Genomic DNA, 23,539 nt, shown 5'->3' with positions numbered 1-23,539 from the left:
TGGCCAACTCTTGATTTTTGGCTCAGGTCATGATCTTGCATTTTTGTGGGTTTGAGCCCCTCTTTCCCTCTCTCTCTGCTCCTCCACTGCTCATGTGCTCTCTCTCTCTCAAAAATAAACATTAAAAAAAAAAATACCTCAAATATACAGAAGAACAAGCAACACAAAAATCTACGATGACTAGGAGATGTCTGGAATTCCAAATCCTCACACCTGAAAACGGAAGTGGATAAGAGAGTAGAGAATGACTAAGCAGAGAGCAGGAGAGATCCAGACATACAAGGACAGAACAGTTCTTCCCACTTACCCTTTCTCAGGAGACAGCAGAGGATGTGTTCCAGCAAAACGAAGGGGTAAATTAAGAAAGAGACAGAAACGGGATCTAGGAAACGGAGGATCCAACAAAGGAAAGAGGGTCAGGACACTCTCAGAACGAAGAGAGAGGGAAGCCCTAGGCAGCAGATGGGCAGCAGAGGCCTAGAGAGTGACCAGGTCAGGCCTGAGCAGGATAGAGGGCCCACGAAGCATCTTCCGGGGGGAAAAGAGGGATCAATACATTTGATCTGACAGGTTGGAATGTGTAGAAAACTTGTATTGAGAGGAGTTTCAAAGAGCCTCTAGGAGGGTGTGGGAAGACTTAGAAATTCAAAGAACACAAAGCAGATGGAAAAAAAAAAAAAGAAGACATCATTAACTTCAGGCAAAACAGAAAGTTATTACCAAAAGGAAAAAGTAACCATAGTGTCCTTGGCTCAGTTGTGAATGATATTTATGTGGTCGTAACAAAACACTTAATTTGGAATTATCCAAACAGTGTGCCATCTTAAATGAAGCTTGTTACAACTACCACAGCAGGGAGACAAGCCATTAATAGATGAATCTTCACTGACGATGTGCAGGAACGGAAGCATGAAGACACAAACGCAGTCCCAAAGGAAGAAGGGATGAGGAGTGGGAAGCAATTAGCGAGCTCATTTGCACTTACTGCAACATGAGCAACTGACCGCAGTTGTAATTTGTGAACTCTTACTACCTGTATTGGCCGTGTTTTAAGACTTCCTATAATTTATCTGAAATATGTTTTACAAACCCCAAAGTTAGAATATGCCCAGGAAGTAAGATTTATTTATTTATTTTTTGATGTTTATTGTATCTTAGGGAGGGAGAGTGCGTGTATGGGTGCGAGCTGGGGAGGGGCGGGGTGGGGGGGGTGGACAGAGGATCTGAAGTGGGCTCTGTGCTGACAGCAGACAGCCCGATGCAGGGCTCGAACTCACAAACCGTGAGGTCATGACCTGAGCCGAAATGAAGAGCTGGACGCTTCACTGACTGAGCCGCCCAGGCGCCCCTAGATTTATTCATTTCAAAGAGGGAAAGGTAGGCTCTGTAGGCACCTAAACCGGCTCTTCTCACCTTTCACCTTGGCGGCAGGAGGTGGGGGGGGGGGGGTGAGGAAGCAAAGGGTGGGCTAGGGTGGGGGACAGAGTGACACGCAACCCAAACGGGTCTCCAGGGCAGAGGTTCAGCAGCACCCACGGTACCACAGCTGGGAGGCACCTGCTGCCCGAGCCGCCTAAGTGCTGCCATTTCCCAAAGGGGAGACCCGGGTTTCCGATTCCGTACTGCCCCTCCTCAAAGAAGACGTGCACACACGTGAAGTCTGCGGTCACGAGAAAACGTGATGAGGAGGACGGGAGACGAGGTGTGACAGTAAAAGTCGCAAGGTAATGTCGAGAACTGGTGAGCTGAGGGGAAGCAGGGGAGGCCCATTACCCAGACACAGGGAGGGCTGTACCAGAGAGACACGTGGGGCACAGGCTGACCCCGGACCTGCCTCTCCTTCCGACTCAGCAACAAAACACTTAGCTGGACGCTCGGCTGCACAGCTCACGACAGCACTGCTCCGCCTCCCTTCCGCCAGTGTGGCCACGGGGTACGTGCAGAAGCGACTTCTAGGTCATGCTCTCAGAGGGAAGGAGCACGCCCTTCATTCTCCGCTGGTTACTTAACGCAATGCAGACGATGTGCTGAACGTCTCAGAGCACACAGGGAAGGCCAAGACCCTTGAAGGGCACAGTGGGACGGCCGAAAGAGCCTTGGCTGTGACTGACTCATAAAGCAGACTTGTTATACTCGCTCTGAGATTCATGTGGGCAAGAAACAAACTTATGCCTTTTTAAGTCACCGTGTTGTCAGGACTCTGTCATAGCCACCAAACTCCTAGCCTAACTAACACACCTAAAAGGATTCAACGGGGCTGGGGAAGGAAGCTCCTGCTGTTGCTAATACTCTTTGACTTTGACTTTCATGTGATATACATATATTAATTGGATCTTACAAAACACTAATTAATTTTTTAAAAAGAAAGATGGAGGGGCACCGGGGTGCCTTAGCCGGTTAAGCATCCGACTCTTGATTTTGGCTCAGGTCATGATCTCACAGTTTGTGAGTTTGAGCCCCGCGTCGGGCTCTGTGCTGACAGCTCAGAGCCTGGAGCCCGCTTTGGATTCTGTGTCTCCCTCTCTCTCTGCCCCACCCCTGCTTGCTCTCGGTCTCTCAAAAATGAATACATGTTAAAAATACATATATTAAAAAAACGTGACCACATGCAAAAGAAAGAAGGTGGATCCTTACTTTTGCCATATATACAAATTAGCTCAAAAATGGACTAAAGACCTACATGGAAGATAGGAAGTGAAAAGACAACCCCCAGAACTGGAGAGCATCTTTGTAAATCATATATCTGATAAGAGACTTGTACCTAAAACATGTAAAGAACTGTTAAAATTCAACGACAGAAAGACAACTCAATTAAAAAACGGGCAGAGGATCTGAATAGACATTTCTCCAGAGAAGATACACAAATGGGGGCACCCGGGTGGCTCAGCTGGTTGAACATCTGACTCTTGATTTTGGCTCAGGTCTTGATCCCAGGGTCATGGGTTCCAGCCCCGCATCGGGCTCCATGCTGAGCGCGGAGCCTGCTTGGGATTCTCTCTCTCTCTCTGCCCCTCCCCAACTTGCGTGCCCGCGTGCGTGTGTGCATGCACACACACTGTCTCTCTCTCTCTCTCTCTCAAAAAAAAAAAAAAAAAAACATTAAAAAAGAGGGTACACAAATGGCCAATAAACACATGCAAAGATGCTCAGCGCCATCAGCCACTGGGCAGATGCAAATCAAAACCACAGTGAGACACCACTCCTACCCACTAGGATGATCATACTCAAAAAGATGGACAATAACACGTGCTGGCAAAGCCGTGGGGCAATCGGAGCCCTCATACGCTGCTGGTCGGAACGTAAAACAGTGCAGCTGTTGCGGGAAAGTCTGACACTTCCTCGACTAGCGAAACACAGAACTACCATATGACCCAGTAATTCTACTCCTGGATACATATATGAGGAAATGAAAACATACGTCCACTCAGAAATCTGTACTTATGTGCACAGCGGCATCATTCATAGCAGCTAGAAAGTGGAACCGACATGTCCATCAACCGATGAACGGATGAGTACAATGCATAACATTATCCTGACATGAAAAAGGAATAGCGTACGGACACAGGCTACAGCATGGATGAGCTTGAAAACATTACACTAAGTGAAAAGAAACCAGTCACAAAAGGACAAAGACCGCACGATTCCATTTATGCAAAATGTCCGGAATCGGCAAATCTATGAAGCGAGTAGACTAGTGGCTGCCCAGGGCTGGGGGAAACTGTAGGATTGGGGGCAGCTGCTACGAGCTGTGGGATCTCTTTGGGGTGATGAAAATGTTCTAACACTGACGGACGGTTGTATAATTCTGTGGATAGACCAACAACCACGGGATTGTGCACTTGAAGGGTGAAGCAATGAAAAAAGGAGGGAGGGGCGCCTGGGTGGCTCTGTCGGTTAAGCGTCCGACTTCGGCTCAGGTCATGATCTCATGGTGTGTGAGTTCGAGCCCCACATCGGGCTCTGTGCTGACAGCTCAGGGCCTGGAGCCTGCTTGGTTCTGTGTCTCCCTCTCTCTCTCTCTCTGCCCCTGCCCCGCTCACGCTCTGTCTCAAAAATAAACACGAAAAAAATTAAATTCAGGGTGAATTTCATGGTATGTGAATTATATCTCAACGAGGAAAAACAAATCAGTCTGTGAACTTAAGAACTGGCAGACCTGTAATGATTACAGACCAGCAACTTGCATGCTATCCCTGGTCCAAATCTATTTCTTAGAAACAACAAAATCAAATAAAATCTGAAGCTCTCGACCAGGTCTAGAGCTCTCCGTCCTTCTCCTTGATCAGGCACTGGCAACGCAAAGCAGGAAGACAAGGAAGCCACGGAGAAACCCCAAGTCACCGAAGCATTTCCTACCGTGGCTCCCTAACTCCCAAACACATCAGTGCAAAGGAAATGTCCTGAGCAGAAAAGGTGCCCACTGCTCCCCGGGGCCCGCCGCTAAAGCCAGCAGGTCTTTCGTGCCCTCTGGCAAAAGACAGGCAGATGGATTCCCTTCGGTGTTCAGCAAAGCGGGCTCCGTGCAGGGATCCTCTGCGGAAAACAGGGCTGTGTGGTCACGTAAGTGTGAAACACGCCATCTGCTCTGCTCTCTGAGGCAGTCACGGTGTAGAGCAAAGGTTCCGAGAAGTCCAGAAGCAAAGAGACCTGCTCGCTTTTGTTTGTTCCGGGCTACGTGAGCACAGAGGCGCTTCCCTGCACAGAACATCTATTGACACGTGCCGGAAGGATGCGAGGGGGCCCAGTTTGTTTGGTTAAAGCACAGGCTGTCACCTACAGGATTCCCTTCCTCGCCCTCGTGTCCCGTCCCCACACAGATACTAAGCAGAAAGAGGGGACGACGACAGCAATTACTGAATGCTCCGGGGCTCCCGGGGAGGTGGGGCTCTTGCTCTCTGATGCTGTTGACAACAACAGCGTTCTGAGGAACCCTTCGGGGAGACCTCATTTACCCTTTGGGCAAAAACACGCATCACGTAGACCACTGGTGACTCAGCACTGAAATGTTTGGTTCCAAAGCCTCAGGGTTTGAATATTTTAATATTAGAAATGTAAGAAAAGACGCCAGGAAAAGACAGAACAGCTTCTAGAACTCTGGTGATGTTTCCCTATTGATGCTTTTTATGGTTTGTGGCTTCCATCAAGTCAGAGCTTACATAACATGACTTAAGTCAGAGGCGGTCAGCTGAGGGGAGGCGGCAACATCAATGATGAAAATAAACTCAATTTCAAGAACTCTGGAGGGAAGCACCTGACTTTTTGCTCTCTTAAAGGAATCTATGCCAAATTATAGGAGGCTGAGTGGAACACAGTACTTCTCGTCAATGACATCAGCAACCCAGTCGGCCCGGCCAGGAATCAGGGCGGCGTCCCCGAGCCTCTGCCCTCGCTGCCCTCCAGACACTTCTGGGAGCTGCTCCGGCCCCTCCGTTCTGACCACCGCTCTTCTCCTGTCCTCACCGTCTCTTACCTGAACTCATGGCATGCCACTCCTCTGTCACCCAAGCATCACCCCATCCACGTGTGTCGCTCTCCTCCTCCGAGCCCCTCGGGGCTCCTTCTGTACCCGCAGGGCCTCCGCAACCGCCCTGCCGGCTCCGCTGGGAAAGCCAAACTCACAACGGTCGAGTGTCCTTCCTTGAGTCACGGGACGGCTCTGGGACCAGAACCTTGGCCATCCTGTGCCAGTGCAGGAGCTGACAGACACAGACCCCCTTAGCGGCTGCAGGGACTCGTGTATGAGAACGTCAACTCCTGCAGGGGATCCAGTGCATCACAACTGAGTGCTGCCCTGACTTTCAGTGGTCACTAGTCACCCTCAAAACCAGACGGACACTGGATGGAAAAAAACAAGCCGCTCGCCTGATTTGAGCCGGCCGGCAATGGCAAATGACAACAGCGACGTGATGTTTGGGTTTAGAATGTAACCTCAGAGGCCAAAGAAGGCACAGAGCCATATTCGTGTGGTGATTTTAAGTTTGAGTTCTGGAAAAACCCTCATACCCAAGGCACCGCGCTGGCCTTACATCACTAGTGAACGCCACGCGTCAAAATCCAGAGACTTGACGCGCAAAATAACCTGGAGACTTTGAATACGTTGATATCTGCAAAGAGGCTACTTCCACGCTGAAAATTAGAACTGGAACATTGAGCGCTGGGCGGAATGTTGCATTTGGAATTATTTCAGAGATTATTAAGAAGAGGTGAGAAGGAAGCTAGTGAACCATTCGTGGTTAAAATACGACGACGATCATGAAACGATGATCACGAAAACATCACTCTTTGCACCTGCTAAAATAAGTTCTTAATTTCTTACACATTAAAATGTCTGGAATTGATACAGTGCCTCTCATGTCAGGAACGCCATCTCCTATATATACATTTTTTCAAAAATTTTTATTTTAGAGAGCATGCACGCATGAGCAGGGATAGGAACAAAGGGAGACAGAGAGAGAGAGAGAGAGAGAGAGAGAATCTTAAGGAGGGGTCCATGCTCAGTGCAGAGCCCAACCCAGGACTCGATCTCATGACTCTGGGATCATGACCTGAGCCGATACCAAGAGTCAGACACTTAGTGGACTGAGCCACCCAGGCACCCCTCCGTCTTTTATAATATATGATCTCATTAAGCCCCTGTTAATATGACCTCATTTTCATTTGTGTCACTAGATTAACCATAAGAAAACAAAATCCAAGAGCTAGATATTTACCTATTTTTTGTCTTTTGATTTTAGATATCATTCAACCATCACAGCCCACAAAGAATCTCAAAATGCTCCTGAGAGTTAAAAACTAGGAGTTTTCCCTTTAAACGAACAGTTGAAAAGAATCCAGTATTTCTTTTGAGTAGGTAGAAAGTAAACCAGAGAGAGCTGCACTGGACCGAAATTTTAACACAAGTCTTGTTTTCCATTTTGATGTGACAAGAGATGACAGCAGATGAGATCCGTCTTGTGCCAGAGTGAATCGAACGTGCATCTGGCCCTCCTGTCGTGACCCCGCGGAAGAAGGCGGACCTGCGCTCCTCTGCGCGTCCCTGAGTGCTTAGCGCGGAGCAGGCTCTTCCTGAGGGCTCACTGATTTGACCCTGGCTTTATACTGGAAGTAACCAGTTAAGTCTCTATTCATTTTTATTTTTTAAGTAGGCCCCATGCCCAGCACGGAGCTTAAACTCATGGCCCTGAGATTAAGAGCTGTGTGCTCTACTCACTGAGCCAGCCAGGTGCCCCAGCAATTATATCTCAAGCGAAGGGAGGTTGGGATGACATTGTCTATCTTTCCAGCCTGGAAATTTTTCATTCTGGTTATTTTAAGAATAGCAATGAAAGCAAACACACAAACGAACAAACAGAAACTTGACATCACCATGACTATCGTTTCTGTAGTCAAATAATTCAGACCCTGATAACTCAGACTGTGTGCTCTGGGTTGAACTTGAGTCTATGAAAAGAGAACAAGGATGAGATCTTTACAGAAATATTTACATTTCTCCGGAGACCTACTTCTAACGGATGGGGGACTTCCTTTCGCCTGCCCAGGGCCCGTACCGCCTTCCTCGGGTAAGAGCCTCCGAGTTTGTTGAGGGGGAGCTACCCCTCCTCGCTGGTTATAGTCTTGGTGGTCTAACCAGGAACGTGTCCGCCCTTCCCTTGCCCGAGAAAAAGGCCAAGGGCCTCACTTACGCCACTCAGACACCTTTCCCCGCAACAGGAATCTTGGACCAAGTGCCCCAGCACTGAGGGCAAGGTGGGAGCAGATTCACTCAGTCAGTGACGCTCGGCCGACTGTCAGCTCCAGCTGCCAAAACCCCACGGCTGCCCTGGGCCAAGTCTCCTTCCCGACTCGTTCCTGCCGGTCAGCAAGCTTCCCACAGCCTCCAGCATGTTCCCTCTGTCCTCTGGGTTGGCCCGGGATGGATTCTGTTGCGTGCAACCACAGAATCCGGACTAACGCACAGGAACTCCCCAAACCCGCACTGACCCACAGCACCTTCTGGGCCGATTCCAGGCCAGCCTGACCCACGGACTGAAGGCGTGTACTGAGGACCGCTCTGCTCATCTGCCCAGATTACGGTGGGAATTCTTTAAAACAATAAAATGAACTTGTTGAAAATGGTTCCTCTGATTCTCACTGGCTTCCTCCCTGTCGCCGTCATCAGGAGAGTTGTATTTGAGGACGGAATTATACATTAAGCGGGAGATTCGATTCCTATCAGAAAAGGGTTTTAAATCTAGATTATATTTAAAGAGAATTGAGCTTTTGGTCAGAAACTCAAGAAGCAGGGACGCCCGGGTGGCTCAGTTGGTTGAGTGTCCGACTCTTAGTTTCAGCTCAGGTCATGATCCCAGGGTGGTGGGATCGAGCCCTGCATCGGGCTACGCGTGGAGTATGAAGCCTGTTTGAGACCCTCCCAATCTCCCTCCCCTCGCCCTTCCCGCCCCTCCCTTGCTCACGTGTACCCTCTCTCTCTCAAAAATAAATAAACATTAAAAAAAAAAAATTTTAGGGACACCTGGGTGGCTCAATGAAGCATCCAAACTTGATTTCAGCTCAAGTCATGGTCTTGTGGTTCACGGGTTCAAGCCCCACATTGGGTTCTCTGCTAATGGTGTGGAGCCTGCCACGGGGGATTCTCTCTCCTCCGTCTCTCTGCCCCTACCCTTCTCTCTCTCAAAATAAATAAACCTAAAAGAATTAAAAATTTTTTACATTAAAATAAAATAAAATAGTACCAAGTCAGGCCCAGGTGAAGGACAAATCACACAGGACGACGTATGTGAAAGGACCGTGAACCTGGGAAGCGCTGTCCCTAAGGTGTAATCCCGGCGGTGGCCTGAACTTGCCAGCTCACCTTGGCCAGGGACGAGTGCCTTCCGAAAGGTTTCCTTCAGAGAGCTGTGCCCGTGCAGGAGTCTGTGGCTGGGAGAGATGGCGACGTGGGAGGTGCCGTAAATGGCCTCGGGGGTCGCCGTGTAGGCCGTCAGCTTTTCTCCCGTGACGTGCCCGTCCACCTGGCAAGTGAAAACAGAGTCATTCCATTCCTCAGTGCTCCTTCCGGGCTGCCGTGCTCCCCGGCCACATCCCCTTCTCCCTCCCCTCCTGTCCCTCCCGAGCACTGGGGCCAATTTTTGGCTGCAGTCCCAGGCACGTGGGGCCCTGTGACGGCCCCTGGCAGGGGCAGAGACGGGCAGGAGAGGAGAGGATCGAGTTCCTCTTGGAGAAGCCCTCCCGGGTGCCCCCTGCCAGGCAGGCTCGGCGGCCCCCAAGCGCAGGTGGTCAAAGCATGCTAGGAAAGAGGCCCTCCCCGTTCCCTGGCTCCTTTGCTCACGAATCAAAAATAACTATCAAAACTATGTTGTTTCTGTCCTGACAAAGGGGCTATACTTTCCTCCAGGACTTAAGGTAAAGGAAAAAAATTAAAGGCATCTTTTTTTTTCCTAATCTATTTAAGTCCTATGCCCATTTTATGATCTGATTAGTTGGGGTTTATTTATTTATTTATTTATTTATTTATTTAATGTTTGCTTATTTTTGAGAGAGAGAGGGAAAGCACAAGTAGGGGAGGGGCAGAGAGAGTGACACACACACAGAATCTGAAGCGGCTTCAGGCGCTGAGCTGTCAGCACAGAGCCCGACGCGGGGCTCGAACCCACGAACTGTGAGATCATGACGTGAGGCGAAGTCACCTGCTTAACCGACTGAACCACCCAGGCGCCCCGAGGCATCTACTTTTCTACTCAAAAAAACAGTCACTGAGGCTAATACCATTTTGAAGAAGGAAAGAAAGGACAGCTGAGCTCATGACTGAGCGTTCCCAGGGCTGCTTAAATGCCTTTTAAGGAAGAGGCATACATTAGGCATCAACTGAATGCAAATTATATGACCTAGAGGGGACAGATGCTCCCCCCTTTACACGATCCTTCAAATGCTCTCACTGCACGCCAATGACATGCAAGTCGACACTATGGCCTGAGTGCCAGTCAGGTGTCACCTATGGAGCCAGGCCTGTCCCCTCCCCTGAGACATCTCATTTTTAGGTGGGTCCAGGAATGGAGACAGAAACATTTTCATAAAAAAATGCTGGGAAAGGGAGAGAATACGGAAGACGTCCCATGTAAGGCGGCCGAACGGCTCAGAGGCCCATGGCCTTCACCCTGGCTGAGGAGCAAAGGCCTTCGACACGGGGACCGGACCCAGTCGAATGCACGGGACCCTCAAATGAGATGGCCCTGAGAGCTGGAACAAAAGTCGCAGCTGGACTGAAATTCAGAAATCTGACCACCTTCTCTGAAGAGTGCTAAGAGGATTTGGTCGTTTCAGGATTTGTTTTTCAAAGTCCCGGCTCTCTTACGGGGGGCTTCTCATGTCTGCCACTGGGGTGAGGGGGACCACTTCCGTGGGGAAGATGGCACAGGGCAGCGTGAGCTCCACCCCGGGGACACCACTATGGCTGCCGGTAGGAAGACTCTAGAAAGGCAGGTCAATTTTGCCTCTTGGCTGCTGTCCCCTCCTCCAGATCTGGCCTAAGGTGAGGGATGAGTTTGGAGCTAAAAGAAAGAGCACAAAAGCCTTGAGCAGGAAAGAGACATCGGAAGAATTAAAAAACAAACACAGAACCCACCAGGTGAGACACGACAACATGACAACTATCTAGTCTGTAGGGACCACGAGGAAGAGGTTTGAGGGGCACCTTCCAGAGTAGGTGGGCCCTGAGTAGTGACCTTTGAGCAGCATTTCCGCACAGGCCAGCTCTCTGGAACCCTGGGTAAGCCCCAGTCCTTACCAGCTTCGAGGGTGCCCAGTTCCGAGATGGCGGTAACCTTGGCTCTGTTGGCTTTTAACCTGCTTTGGGACATGAACCCCTTGGAGCCCTGGGCCCGCTGCTCGGGAGAATGCCCACACGACATGGCACACGTCATTTCCGGGAGCTCGTGGACCCGCAGAAAGCTCTGTATATCTGCGCTGTCCAGGAGGGTGGCCACTAGCAGCATGAGGCCACGGGGCACCTGGGGAGTGGCCAGTATTGCTGAAAGCATGAGAGCACAGATCTCAAAGACTTTGCACCAAAACCAGAATGTAAACTTAATCCCTCAAGAAACGTGTTACTGGTCGCATCCTAAAGTGAGAATTTTCGGCACACAGTGGGTTAAGTAGAAGCATGTGATCAGAGTCAGTTTCTGTTTCTTTGTGCTTTAAAAATGCGGCCACCACGAAGCCTGGGATTCCGCGTGCGCCCGGCAGTGTTTCTCCACGCGACAGGGCCGTGGCGCTGTCCCGAGCCGCTGATGGGCTCAGCGGCTTCTGAGACCGCAGAAGGGCATCTGGGAGCTTTAATGGATGGGGACACTATCGCCTGATCACCTTCAATGTGAAGTCCAGATGGCAGCCCACACAGTCCCCGATCCAGTGGGCCTGCATGCCTTTTATTCCATACCATTCTGGAAGGTCTGCCAGCGCGTCCTGCATGGCCTGTAGGGGCGACAGGAGGAAGGAAGGATTACTTCAGAGACAGCACACGATGGGGGGGGTCTGGCTGAGGCAGGAAAAGCGCGACACCAACAGAGGCCCCGGATGCAGGGCCCTTCTTGCCCACCTGCCAATCCGAGGAGCTCGAGGAGCTCGGCAAGGGTCGGAAACAGACGCACTCAGCACGACTCAATTCAGTGAGATGGGTTTGACCGCTTTCTCTATTCGGAGGGGACCAAGGTTTCAAGGAAGGAAGCAAATTAAGGAAGAAAGACCTTAATTAACATCTTTGATGAGTGTAGTGGGTGCGTTTTTCTCTCCCACGGTCTGGGAAGTACGCAAAACGAGTTCAAGTTTGTGAATTTTGAAACTCTAAGATAAGCAGCTCAGGGGGATGGGCATTCTACAACTCACCTGTATCAGAAATAGAACACTATATATTACATCTCCGCATTAAAAGTACCAGCATAAAGGAAACCATCACACTGATTTGTGTAAATATTTGCTATTAGAGGTGTGTATCTAGGGGCGTCTGGGTGGCTCAGTCGGTTGAGCGTCCAACTTTGGCTCAGGTCATGATCTCATGGTTCATGGGTTCGAGCCCCGCAGTGGGTTCTGTGCTGACAGCTCAGAGCCTGGAGCCTGCTTCGGATTCTGTATCTCCCTCTCTCTGCCTCTCCCCTGCTGGCACTCTGTCTGTCTGTCTCTCTCTCTCTCTCTCTCTCAAAACTAAACATTAAGAATAAATAAATAGGGGCACCTGGGTGGCTCAGTCAGTTAATCATCCAACTTTGGCTCAGGTCATGATCTCATGGTTCGTGGGTTCGAGCTCCACGTCAGGCTCTGTGCTGCCAGCTCGGAGCCTGGCGCCTGCTTCGGATTCTGTATCCCCCTCTCTCTCTGCTGCCCCCCTCCTCCCCAACTCACACTCTGTCTCTCTTTCAAAAATAAACAAACATTAAAAAAAATTTTTTTAAAGAAGTGCGTATCTATTTTCACTGTTATTTGTTTTGTCTACTTTTACTCCTAAATGCCTATAAAAGGGAGGCTTTTCTATGAGTTACTCTCTATGGCTTCAACTACATGCCGTCCCTCAGCGTTTGATGATGAGACACATTCCTTCAACAGATGGGTTTAAAAGCAAATCACATACTTACATTGTGAAGAGTCTAACTATTTTATTTATTTATTTTTTTAATTTTTTTTTCTTAACGTTTATTTATTTTTGATAGGGAGAGACAGAGCATGAACGGGGAGGGTCAGAGAGAGGGAGACACAGAATCCGAAGCAGGCTCCAGGCTCCTAGCTGCCAGCACAGAGCCCGATGTGGAGCTAGAACTCACAGACCAAGAGATCATAACCTGAGCCAAAGTCGGCCGCTTAACCGACTGAGCCACCCAGGAGCCCCTTTATTTTATTTTTAAATGTGTATTTATTTTTGAGAGGAAGAGAGACAGAGAGAGAGAGAGAGAGAGAGAGAGAGAGAGAGAGGCAGAGAGAGAGGCAGAGAGAGAATCCCAAGCAGGCCCCACACCATCAGTGCAGAGCCTGGCACAGGGCTCGAACTCACAAACTGTGAAAACATGACCTGAGCTGAAATCAACAGACGCTTAATCGACTGAAACACACAAGCACCGCAAAGAGTTCAAGTTTAAATTCTTAATTGTATTACGATTAATAAAGGCAACACAACAATGTTTTACTTGTCCAGTGTTTTGTAATTCATACGGTGCCTCTACACATCTCTTCCCACATGCTTGGGGGTAGGGTAGCTCACTTTCAAATCAACGAACTTACGCTCAGAGAGCTTATACTTTCTGACGCGAGGCTGTAGGAGCAGACGAGCCAGAACTACAACCCACACTTACTAACATTCTTTCCCCTCCAGCACAGAGATTGGCACTCAGTCATGCGATAAACAACACAGGGCATTTCCTATACCCGTCATCTGGCTACCCATCCTGTGTCATCTATGTGATAGAGTCTGGAAGCTTCAACATCCAGAAATTTCTTCAGAGCCAGAAACTGTATATAATGGACCCCATCGAGCTGGCCAGCCATGCTTTCATTCGTTTCTCTACTCCACCACAATGTATTAGCCACCCACCCCTCTACACCAGGACCCCATCTAGGCGCTGGGGGCCTGCGCATATGCAAAGCAGAATGTGCCAGAGTCTCTACTGTGAAGTCTAAACAATGCACGCATGCAGCCTGCTGCTGGTAGTCGGGTAACTGATCAAAGTTCAATGCCAGATGCAATTAGCATCATGGAAGGTGAGACATGGGTCCTGGAGATGAGGCAAGGAAGCCGAAAAATTGTGGGAAGGAAGGGAAGAGAAGGAGCGGAGTGAGAAATAGGGAGAGATACGAGAAGAGGTGGGTGGATGAACCCCCTGAGAAGGAGAAGGAAAGTCACAGGAGTGAGTGAGGAAAGCAAGGCTCCAAAAAGGACAGACAGGGAGAGTGAAGGGGAATCTGAAAGCAGACAGGTAATGGAAAATGGAGCAGGTGAAGGAACGAAAGCTGGGGACGAGCAAATCCTACCCTGTGTGGGGCGACAGGGTGTGTGCCCACAGCAGGGTGCAAGGAACAGCGAGTGCTGTTCTGGAACAGGGCTTACTGGCTGCTCAGTGACACGGTGAGCCTTCCTGCGGCAGGGCCATCAGTCTCAAGTGACAAGAAGGGGAAAGAGGAACAGAGGGCTACACTGACATGAAAACTGAAGTCAGACATGTGCGTGCCACACGGAAGGGGGAGAGCACCGGAAAGCCTCGGTGAGTTCAAGTTGTCCTTCGAACACGACAAGCGCACAAAGGCTTAATAGAGGCAGGCCCCCTTCCTTTCTGCCACCAATGAACCTAGTGATGATGGGACACTCAGCACGATCCTCAACGTCGAGACCCAACCACCCTGCTGGTGTTTGGAGGTCGTTCCTAGGCTTCTCCCGCTTCTGGACTGTTCCTCGTGAAAGATGAAAAAAATACCTTTTTAATAATGAAATGTAATCAAGCAGAAACTGTGGGTATTTTAACGCCCACCTGGTAATGTGGAAAGGAGATCCGTGAAAACCAAATAGCTGATAAAGAAGATACAGAAAAAGTGTAATAAGGTAAGTTTTAGAACTTGAGAGTTCCCAGTGATCTGTGCTTGGGACACTACAGGTTGCTGATGACACGCTCTTGTGCTAGGAACACGTGCCCAATATCCCGGGACACGATCAAGGGCACCTAGAGCTGCTCGTTTTAAGTAGAATCAGGAGCAAATCAACCATGTTCAAATGGCATACATACATTCCAACCTCTTGTGATCACAGCCGGGGGGAGGTTTCCAGGGGAAATCTAAAATACTTAATGGTTCCGCATCAACTTACGCATAAAGAGCGAACATTTGAGAAGGTGGCAGAACTCCGGCTGCGACTGTTCATTATGCTTCAACTAAAGGGACGTGCTTTCAGGGGCACCTGGGTGGCTCAGTCGCGTGAGCATCCAACTCTCGGTTTGGGCTCAGGTTCGTGGTCTCACAGTTTCGTGAGTCTGACCCCTGCATCAGGCTCTGCACGGACAGCGTGGAGCCTGCTTGTGATTCTCTCTCTCTCCCTCTCTGTCTCTGCCCCTTCCCCACTCTCTCTATCTCTCTCAAAATAAATAAATAAACTTAAAAAAAAAAAAAAAAAAGGGGACATGCTTTCAGTTTCTCAAAAACCACCAAGCCTGCCCTACGGCCTGGGCATGGGCAATGCCCCGGCCTGGCCCAGCCGCCCTGTCTAAAGCACCCCTTCATTTCACCTTATTCCACCTCCCTCATCGCCCATCTCTTCTTTGGTCTGCTTGCTTATTCCTTGACGGTCGGGCCCGTCCTCTGGATTGTAAACTCCCAGAGAGCAAGGACCGGGCTCGTTTGGGTTCACCACCGGGTACGCAGCACCCACAGCTCTTGGTGGGTAGTGGACCCTTTGAATCCATGAAAAATATGCATAACTGAGATATGGGCCTCCTGTCAAGGTAATATAGAGAGCAGCCCCCTTTCCTCTGTTCCCCCTCCTCCCGAGAGTAAAGAGGAAGCCCGTCTCTAACAATCTGGAATAGCCAAGGCTCTCTGCTTTCAGGAGACCCGTCCCAGTGGCCACGCGGCCGATAGTGCACACGTGGCCTTATCCTCCCAGGGCTTGGCACCATGAGCCTGGCTCTTCAAGGGGCCCTTTGGCGGCCTTTCAACTTCATTGGTGTCCCTTCCTTTTCCTCTCTTAGGGATCTCAAGAGGGCTCAATCCCATGACTGTAACACAGCAAGCGTTCTAATCAAAGAGAAAGTTACCAAAGACCACAAAAAAAAAAAAAAAATTGATACAAGATTTTATCTTTAAAAAAAATTTTTTAATGTTTATTTTTGAGAGACAGAGTGAGAGAGGGACAGAGTGTGAGTGGGGGAGGGGGAGAGAGAGAGAGGGAGACACAGAATCCGAAGCAGGCTCCAGGCCCTGAGCCGTCAGCACAGAGCCCGACGCGGTGCTGGAACTCACGAACCATGAGGTAGGTCATGACCCGAGCCGAAGTTGGATGCTTAACCGACTGAGCCACCCAGGTGCCCCTGATTCCAGATTCATCTTTAAATGTGACTTCTGGGGTGTCTAAAAATCACTGATGGTGATGGCTTGAGGAAGTATAAGATCTTGACGCATCAAAGCAGAGTTCAATTATAGGCCGCGTGTAGTGTGCATGTATCTAGTTGGATAAGGATGCTTCGGGAACTGATTAACCATGCACATCACGGGCACAGATGAACGCTCCGCTGGCTGGAATACTGACCCGATGGAAAGGGCCTGTTTCCTGGCTCTTTCAGATAAACAACGGTTTCCCCACCTCTCCCTTTCCTGACTGACATAAACGGAACACGAATTTGCACAGCTACGTATGTGCACATGGTTTGAGAAAGCTCAAAAACAAGTATTAGAAACCCGTAAGAGTTTCTGTTACTGCCAGCACAGACTTGAGACACAGAACGACTAGTTTTAGAATAACCCAGAGAGTAAGGTGAATTCCAGGATTCGGTCTTGGATCTACAGTCCTAAAGATGCATGAGAGAGAAAAACGAGTAAGTGGGTTAGAACTGCAGTGTATACTCCATCTAAAAGCAAGGTTCTCTGGGGCGCCTGGGTGGCCAAGTCGGTTAAGCATCCGACTCTTGATTTCAGCTCAGGTCATGATCTCCTGGCTCGTGAGTTCGAGCCCTGCTTCGGGCTCCATGCTGAGCCTGCTTGGGATTCTCTCTCTCTCCCCCCCCCCTCTCTTGCCCCTCCCCTGCTCATGCTCATTCTTTCTCTCCCTCAAAGATAAATAAATAAACTTAAAAAAAATTTTTTAAAGAAAAAAAAAAATGAGGCTTTCCTAGAAGTCAGTTTTTTCAAAGTAACCAGCGGCTTTGGAAATTAGGAAATGGAATGTGGTATCTCAATTATGAATGAATCATGTACCAAAGATTCCATGTACCCATCAACTTCAATTACAGAATGGTCACCGAGCTCCTTCCTCTATGGAAGACATTGTGTTTGGTGTAATAAAAGGAGCCAGGGGCTCCAGAGGACACAGGAACATGTCACACTGCCCCCATGAGTGTCCAATCAGCAAAACCCAGGAAACTCTATGGGCCACACAGCCTGGCTATTCAACTGGTAAATTATAAGAAAGAGAAAGGGATAAAGAGGCAAACACTTAAAAGGCATCATCAGGGGCATCTGAGTGGCTCAGTCAGTTAAGCTTCTGACTTTGGTTCATGTCAGGTCTGACTTTGGCTCATGGTCTGTGAGTTCAAGGCCCGCATGGGGCTCTGTGTTGACAGCTCGGAGCCTGGAGCCTGCTTGGGAATCTGGGTCTCCCTCCCGCTCTGCCCCTCCCCCACTGTCTTTCAAAAATGAATACATGCTTAAAAGTTTAAAAAAAAAAAAAAAGGCATAAAAAAAAAAAAAAAAGAAAAGGGAGAGGGGCATCTGGGTGGCTCAGTCATTAAGCATCTGACTCTTGGTTTCGGCTCAAGTCATGATCTCATGGCTCATGGGATGGAGCCCCACATCAGGCTCTGTGCTGACAGCTCAGAGCCTACTTGGGATTCTCTTTCTCCCTCTCTCTTCGCCCATCTCCCCCTCGTGCTGTCTCTGTCTCTCTCAAAATAAATAAATAAACTGAAAACAATGTTTTTTATTTAAACACATTTTTTTTAAAGGGAGGGTAAGAATAAACCACAGAGTACAGGGAGGCACACGTGGATGACACAACTAGGGAAAACGGCGAGGAAGTGCCTATCCTAAAAGTCAGGGCAGTGGCTACTTGGGAGGCAGAGAAGGACATTTATTATTGGGAAGGGGCGTATGGAGGTCTTTGGGGTGCTGGCAAAATTCATCATCTTGACCTCCAAAGGAGGCTGCTTTAAAATAAATAGAGAAGCTATACACTTGTTTTATATGGTGATCTGCGTTTCATGTTGCAATGAAAACGCGACAGCAAAGCAACAAGTTACTAAGTCTGGCACTGCAGAAGTGGCAGCTGTAACCGCCAGGAGGCTCCCGGAGGGCAGGGCACAGGGGAACGTCGGCCTGTAAGCCCCGTGACTCAACTTCAGACTCCCTGGGCTTTCTTTACAACCCCCGCATGGCCGGGCCCAGAGCCCAGGACTGTGCCTTGTGCTGGACAGGTGCTCGTTAAATTCCCACGTCACTCCCTCCACTGGAGGGAGAGGCGGGCGAGCAGCACTGCAGGGCCAGGCCCCCGGCCACCAGGCAGGGGGGAGTAACCTCCAAGTAGCCTCCCACGGGCCGGGCATTTGTACGATCGATGCCGAATTCCCTCTTCACAACAGCGCAGGTCCGGTGGTAGTATCTCTACCTCGCAGATGAGGACACAAGTCCCCAGGATCTTCCCTGGGTCACCCCGCAAGTCCGTCCCTTCCCACACCTGCTGTGGAATGACCACCTGGCCATCAACGCACTTAAATTCAGCTCTCCCGTGTCCGGGTTTCACATAGTGTCCACTTACCATCTTCTAACTTTGAAGAGATGCCTATTACGACTCTGCCTGCTTTTATTATCTCATTTATTTTTTAAATTTTACTGCTGGAAAGAAGTCTCTGGTTATAGGGTCATAGGGCCGAGGATGTCACTAAAATTCCCTCTCTGTACAGATGAGGACACAGAGGCCTCCAGAGGCTTAGCAATCTGCCCATCCTCACTTAGCTAACTGCAGCCAGGACAAAAATTCTGGTCCTTAGTACATTACTCGGCCCTCATTTAACTACGAAGCCTCTTCCTCAACTGTTCTCCCCAGTGGCACAGTGAATTTCTATTGCATTAGCTGCCCAGCACCCACAGGCTCTTCTTTCTTGGGGACGATCTGAGATTGTGAGTGCCACCAACTGTGGAAGCTTTTCCAGTCCCACTCTCCCCCTCTGTGCAAGCTAAACATTGATTGTAACCTATCACAGTCTTGGAACACTGTGGGGGGACCCAGAGGCACAGGGGCACTAGAAGTGAGAGACCGGAGATTCTGGGACTGATAGGGGTCAGACCTTTCCTGGGCACAATCTCAGCCCTGCCCTTTTTCTCCCTGATTCCTGCCAAAGCCGGGGTCTCCAGCCTTCCCACCCAAAGGTGAGTAATCTGATCCTCTTCTGATCAATTCCTTTGTGGCTGAAATTAACCAGAGTAACTTCAGGTTGTTTGCAACTGTGTTTCCTAACTAATACCAGTGCATTTAAAAAGTTTCAATATCTCCATAGGTATCTCTACTAGCTGATACTGTACTGTCTTGACACATCACTGTAACAAAAGTATAAAATTTTGAATACAGTAATCACATATTATAAAACAATATATTAATAAATTAGCAATCAATCTTCTGGTGAAACTGCATGTTCTAGAAAGCTTTCTAATTTATGCAACAATTTAGGGGGTTCTTAAATGCCTGCAAGCACGTAACCAGTGCATGATAAACTCTGAAAACGACCCACGGCTTTTCCTCTCCAATAATCAATAAATTCCATTTAACTTCCAAGCAAAGCCACCTGTGGTCTCATGGGAGCTGGTGTCTTTCCATGTGGTAAAACCTACGTTACATGATTTGAAGATCGGGTCCGTATCCCATTCTATTCCTTCCTGCCATGGAAAATTCTGAGTGGACAGGTTCCAGTGGTGACTGCACGTGACACTCAGCCTTCCTCTGCATTTACTGAGTCACTAGGATGTAAGTCCTTTCATCGTGTTTTTCTTCTAGATTGAATTGTCAAGGCTGAGATACTTTTGGAAGAGGTGCTTTGCTTGAAATATTCGAATCTCAGTGAGGACAAAAGGTTTGAATAGAATGAAATATGAATGTTTTCATATGCTAATTATGGGGGGGGGAGGGCGCCTGCTTAACACCTTACCAAATCTATGAATATTTTTAAAAACCAGAAGAAATTTTAAAAATAAACCAAATGAAATCAACATCTTGAGAACAACCCAGCAGACCCCGTTTGGTTCCCGTTGGAAAACAAGCGCGTTACACGTCACTGATTTTTGATGAAAGGGGATTTAGAGAACGCAGCCCAACGACCCCCAAGGACCTCTCCTTCATCCTGCCCCCCGCCCCCATCTCCACCAGACCAGGGACAATGTGGGGAGTGTTTTATAGTATGCTGCTGTTCAATCCGAAGGGCTATTTTTGTTTCTCTGGGGTTTTTTGTTGAGTTTATGTACCCTTCCTTCTTTTGGGGGCAATTACGGTGGCAGTAGCTGGACTTCATCTTATCTCGTGTCTGGTCCTTACATCTGGCAAACAGCTGGCAGTGCCTCCCTTCCCCACCTTGGCCAACCCCAATTTGTAGAAATCTCACAGGTTCACAGAATCCCAAACCTAGGGAACTAGCAGGTTTTGAGACTCTTCTTAAAAGTGCTGTGAAATCACTTTTTTTTTTTTTAAGTTTATTTATTTTGAGAGAGAGACGGAGTGAGTGAGGGAGGGGCAGGGAGAGAAGCCCATGCAGGCTCTGCACTGCCAGTGTGGAGCCTGACACAGGGCTCGAACCCACAAACTGTGAGATCATGACCTGAGCTCAAACCAAAAGTCAGACGCTTAACTGACTGAGCCACCCAGGTGCCCCAATATCATCTTTCCAATGAAATCAGAGGAAACCTGATATATATGTAAGAGCCGAAGGCTGAACCATTCCAGGAGATGCCCTGCTCTCTCCTCCGAGCCCTCTCCATCAATACCAAGGCTTTGGCACAGTTTGGCAACCATTAATTTATTCAACTCCCATTAATAAATGCAAAAAAATATGGCTCATTCAACTAAGTCAATGGCACACCCAAAATAATGAATTATCCAGATATCATTCTGGGACCCCTATACTCTTTTCAGGTATCTTTATTTTATTTTTATTTTTTTAATGTTTATTTTTATTTTTGAGAGAAAGAGCACGCACGGGGCAGGGGCAGAGCCAGAATCTGAAGCAGGCTCCAGGCTCCGAGCTGTCAGCACAGAGCCCGACGCGGGGCTTGAACCCACAAACCGTGAGATCGTGACCTGAGCTGAAGTCGGCCGCTTAACCGACTGAGCTACCCAGGCACATCTCAGGTATCTTTATTTCATTAAACAAAAGGCAGCTTCTTCCAGCTGCAAAACCTAGAAATTAACCACATGAAGGAGCTTCTCATTCAGTTTTTATCAACAATGACTGTACTAATACTCACCTGAAGTCAAATGGTAACATTTCCCTGTGGTTATTACATAGTATACATATAAGCACTGTTGTTTGCAAAGGGCCCTTATGATCATTTCCACCAGGATGGTCTGAATGTACAGCCACCGTCCCCCCATAGGTACACCATCGGAATGAAGATGCTTTGAGAAGCTGAAACACGACTGTGCATTAGTGAATCTGAATAGGATCCGGACTTAATGTGAACCAACAAGAGATGGGCTGACCTGCACATCCAATCAAAAAAGCTTCGAGGATACGAAGCACCATCAGAAATAAGAAAGGCAAAGCTTAAACTGAAGGGGCTGGGGATGATAAGAGAATTAAATATGACATGTCTGATCGGACTCCTTCTGCAAAGCAGCAGAAATAATGCTGGGAATAAACCCACACTTCCCAAGAGAGGACAGTACATGAGCCAAAGCATTAAGCACAAGGTGCGATGGGACCAGAAATAAGAATTCCAGAAGAAACTGTTTTTTTTTTTTGTTTTGTTTTTGTTTTTTTTATTTTTGGGACAGAGAGAGACAGAGCATGAACGGGGGAGGGGCAGAGAGAGAGGGAGACACAGAATCGGAAACAGGCTCCAGGCTGCGAGCCATCAGCCCAGAGCCTGACGCGGGGCTCGAACTCACGGACCGCGAGATCGTGACCTGGCTGAAGTCGGACGCTTAACGGACTGCGCCACCCAGGCGCCCCCAGAAGAAACTGTTTTAAAAACATGATACACTAGGGGCGCCTGGGTGGCTCAGTCAGTTGAGCGTCTGACTTCGGCTCAGGTCATGATTTCAGTTCCTGAGTTCGAGCCCCACGTCAGAATCTGCGCTGACAGCTCGGAGCCTGGAGCCTGCTTCGGATTCTGTGTCTCCCTCTCTCTCTGCTCATGCTCTGTCTCTCTCTCTCTCTCTCAAAACAAATACACGTAATAATAAAAAAAATTTTTTTTTAATAAAAACATGATACACTTTATAAAACCTTTGTAAAAAAAAAAGTTTAGGCAGAATGAGAAATAAAGTGCATTTATTAGCTACTAAGAGGGAGTTCAGAAACCAGAGCCCTGAGAGCTGGACACAGATTTGAGGGAGAAAGAAAGAGAAAGATTTAATAATAAGATTTAATTAAAACAGACACTTTTTAAAAGTCTTAACACAGCCTACTTCTAAATCAGTGGGACCTGAATAGCAATTATGTTTGAATTATAATTTGTATTTATTTTTTTCTAAAACTTAATCTTGTTGCCAAGATTTCCTTATTCTTTTTCTGAAATCATTTCAAAGTAGTCCCTCCAAAGACACAGCATATATGAGTTGTAATAAAGGAAAATAGATTCTGAAGGCAGTAGGGTGTTCATAAAAAATCTAGATGTCCCCTCTAGAATATTCTAGAGGAATAAACGGTCCCACAGCCTAGCCCCCCTCTCCTGCTTTGACTCTGGCATGAGGTCGCACACGAGGATTTCTACATTGAAAGTTCATTTGGGGGCGCCTTGGGGGCTCAATTGGTTACGTCTGACTCTTGATTTTAGCTTAGGTCATGGTCTCACCTTTTGTGGGATCAAGCCACGTGGGCGTCCCTCTCCCCGTCCCCCGCTCACACTCTTTCTCTCAAATAAATCAACATTTAAAATATCAATCCATAAAAAGCTCATTTGGCATAATATTTACCTTGTTCACCTCCCTCTGATAGCTGTACTTTATAACCTCTCTTCTGAAATGTGATCTGTATTTCTAGCAAGATCCATTTGTCGTGGTAAAACAGTGTTGCTGTCCAGGAATCTCAATTCCAGCGAAGGTGTTGCTAACCCAGAAGGGAAACGATCATTTCTGAGCAAGACATCCTGCTGATGGTAAGTGACTTGCCAACAAGGTGTGCATACCTGGGACTGCAGGGGTCGAAGGAAAAGAGGCCCCAAGCAGCCCACGCATACGTCGCGTGTGCATCTCAGAGCCAAGTGAAGGAGGGACACCCCAAGTGCTGTCAAACAGCCTCCAAGTGGCTGGAAAGAAGGAAGCGCCTTCCGGGTACAATCACCAGAGACGGCCACGTGGGAAAGGACGTGGGGAAGGAAATCAGCTGGTGTGGCGGCCACCAATTTGGCTAGTCTCTTCTTATCCAGGTATCCTCACGTTAACTCAGGCCACACCTAGCTGTCTTTTTCCCCCCAGCTTCAGGCCCAAGCAATGCACTTTTCGGACAGCGGAGTAGTTCTAATCCCACGAAATTTCATGGGTTGGTAACTACGGGTTCTGAAATGTCACCACCACGCCCCTAAGAATGCAGACGACGGAGGACAAACTCCCCCAATGACAGTCACCTGTATGGACGAGGCTGCTTCCAATTCCCAGAGC

The 23,539-nt window shown here is 48.5% G+C and overlaps 1 protein-coding gene across 5 annotated transcripts in view; it reads right to left on the bottom strand.

Moving 5' to 3' along the window:
* LARS2 (leucyl-tRNA synthetase 2, mitochondrial) overlaps positions 1-23,539 on the bottom strand; it is a 176,734-nt gene that overhangs the window by 61,327 nt on the left and 91,868 nt on the right. For all 5 annotated transcript variants that reach the window (XR_006199811.1, XM_042929069.1, XM_042929070.1 and 2 more), the window contains 2 exons: positions 11,362-11,469; positions 8,852-9,011 (listed from right to left, as the gene is read on the bottom strand). Coding sequence is in view for 4 of the 5 variants with exons in the window: in XM_042929069.1 (XP_042785003.1) it covers positions 8,852-9,011; positions 11,362-11,469 (268 nt within the window). In the remaining variant the exon portion in view is untranslated. The remainder of the gene's footprint in view (positions 1-8,851; positions 9,012-11,361; positions 11,470-23,539) is intronic.

The sequence above is a fragment of the Panthera leo genome, chromosome A2 (genome assembly GCF_018350215.1).
Source record: "Panthera leo isolate Ple1 chromosome A2, P.leo_Ple1_pat1.1, whole genome shotgun sequence".
Taxonomy (NCBI): domain Eukaryota; kingdom Metazoa; phylum Chordata; class Mammalia; order Carnivora; family Felidae; genus Panthera; species Panthera leo.
Note: the sequence above shows the minus strand (reverse complement) of the source record. Positions and strands in the feature narration are given on the sequence as shown.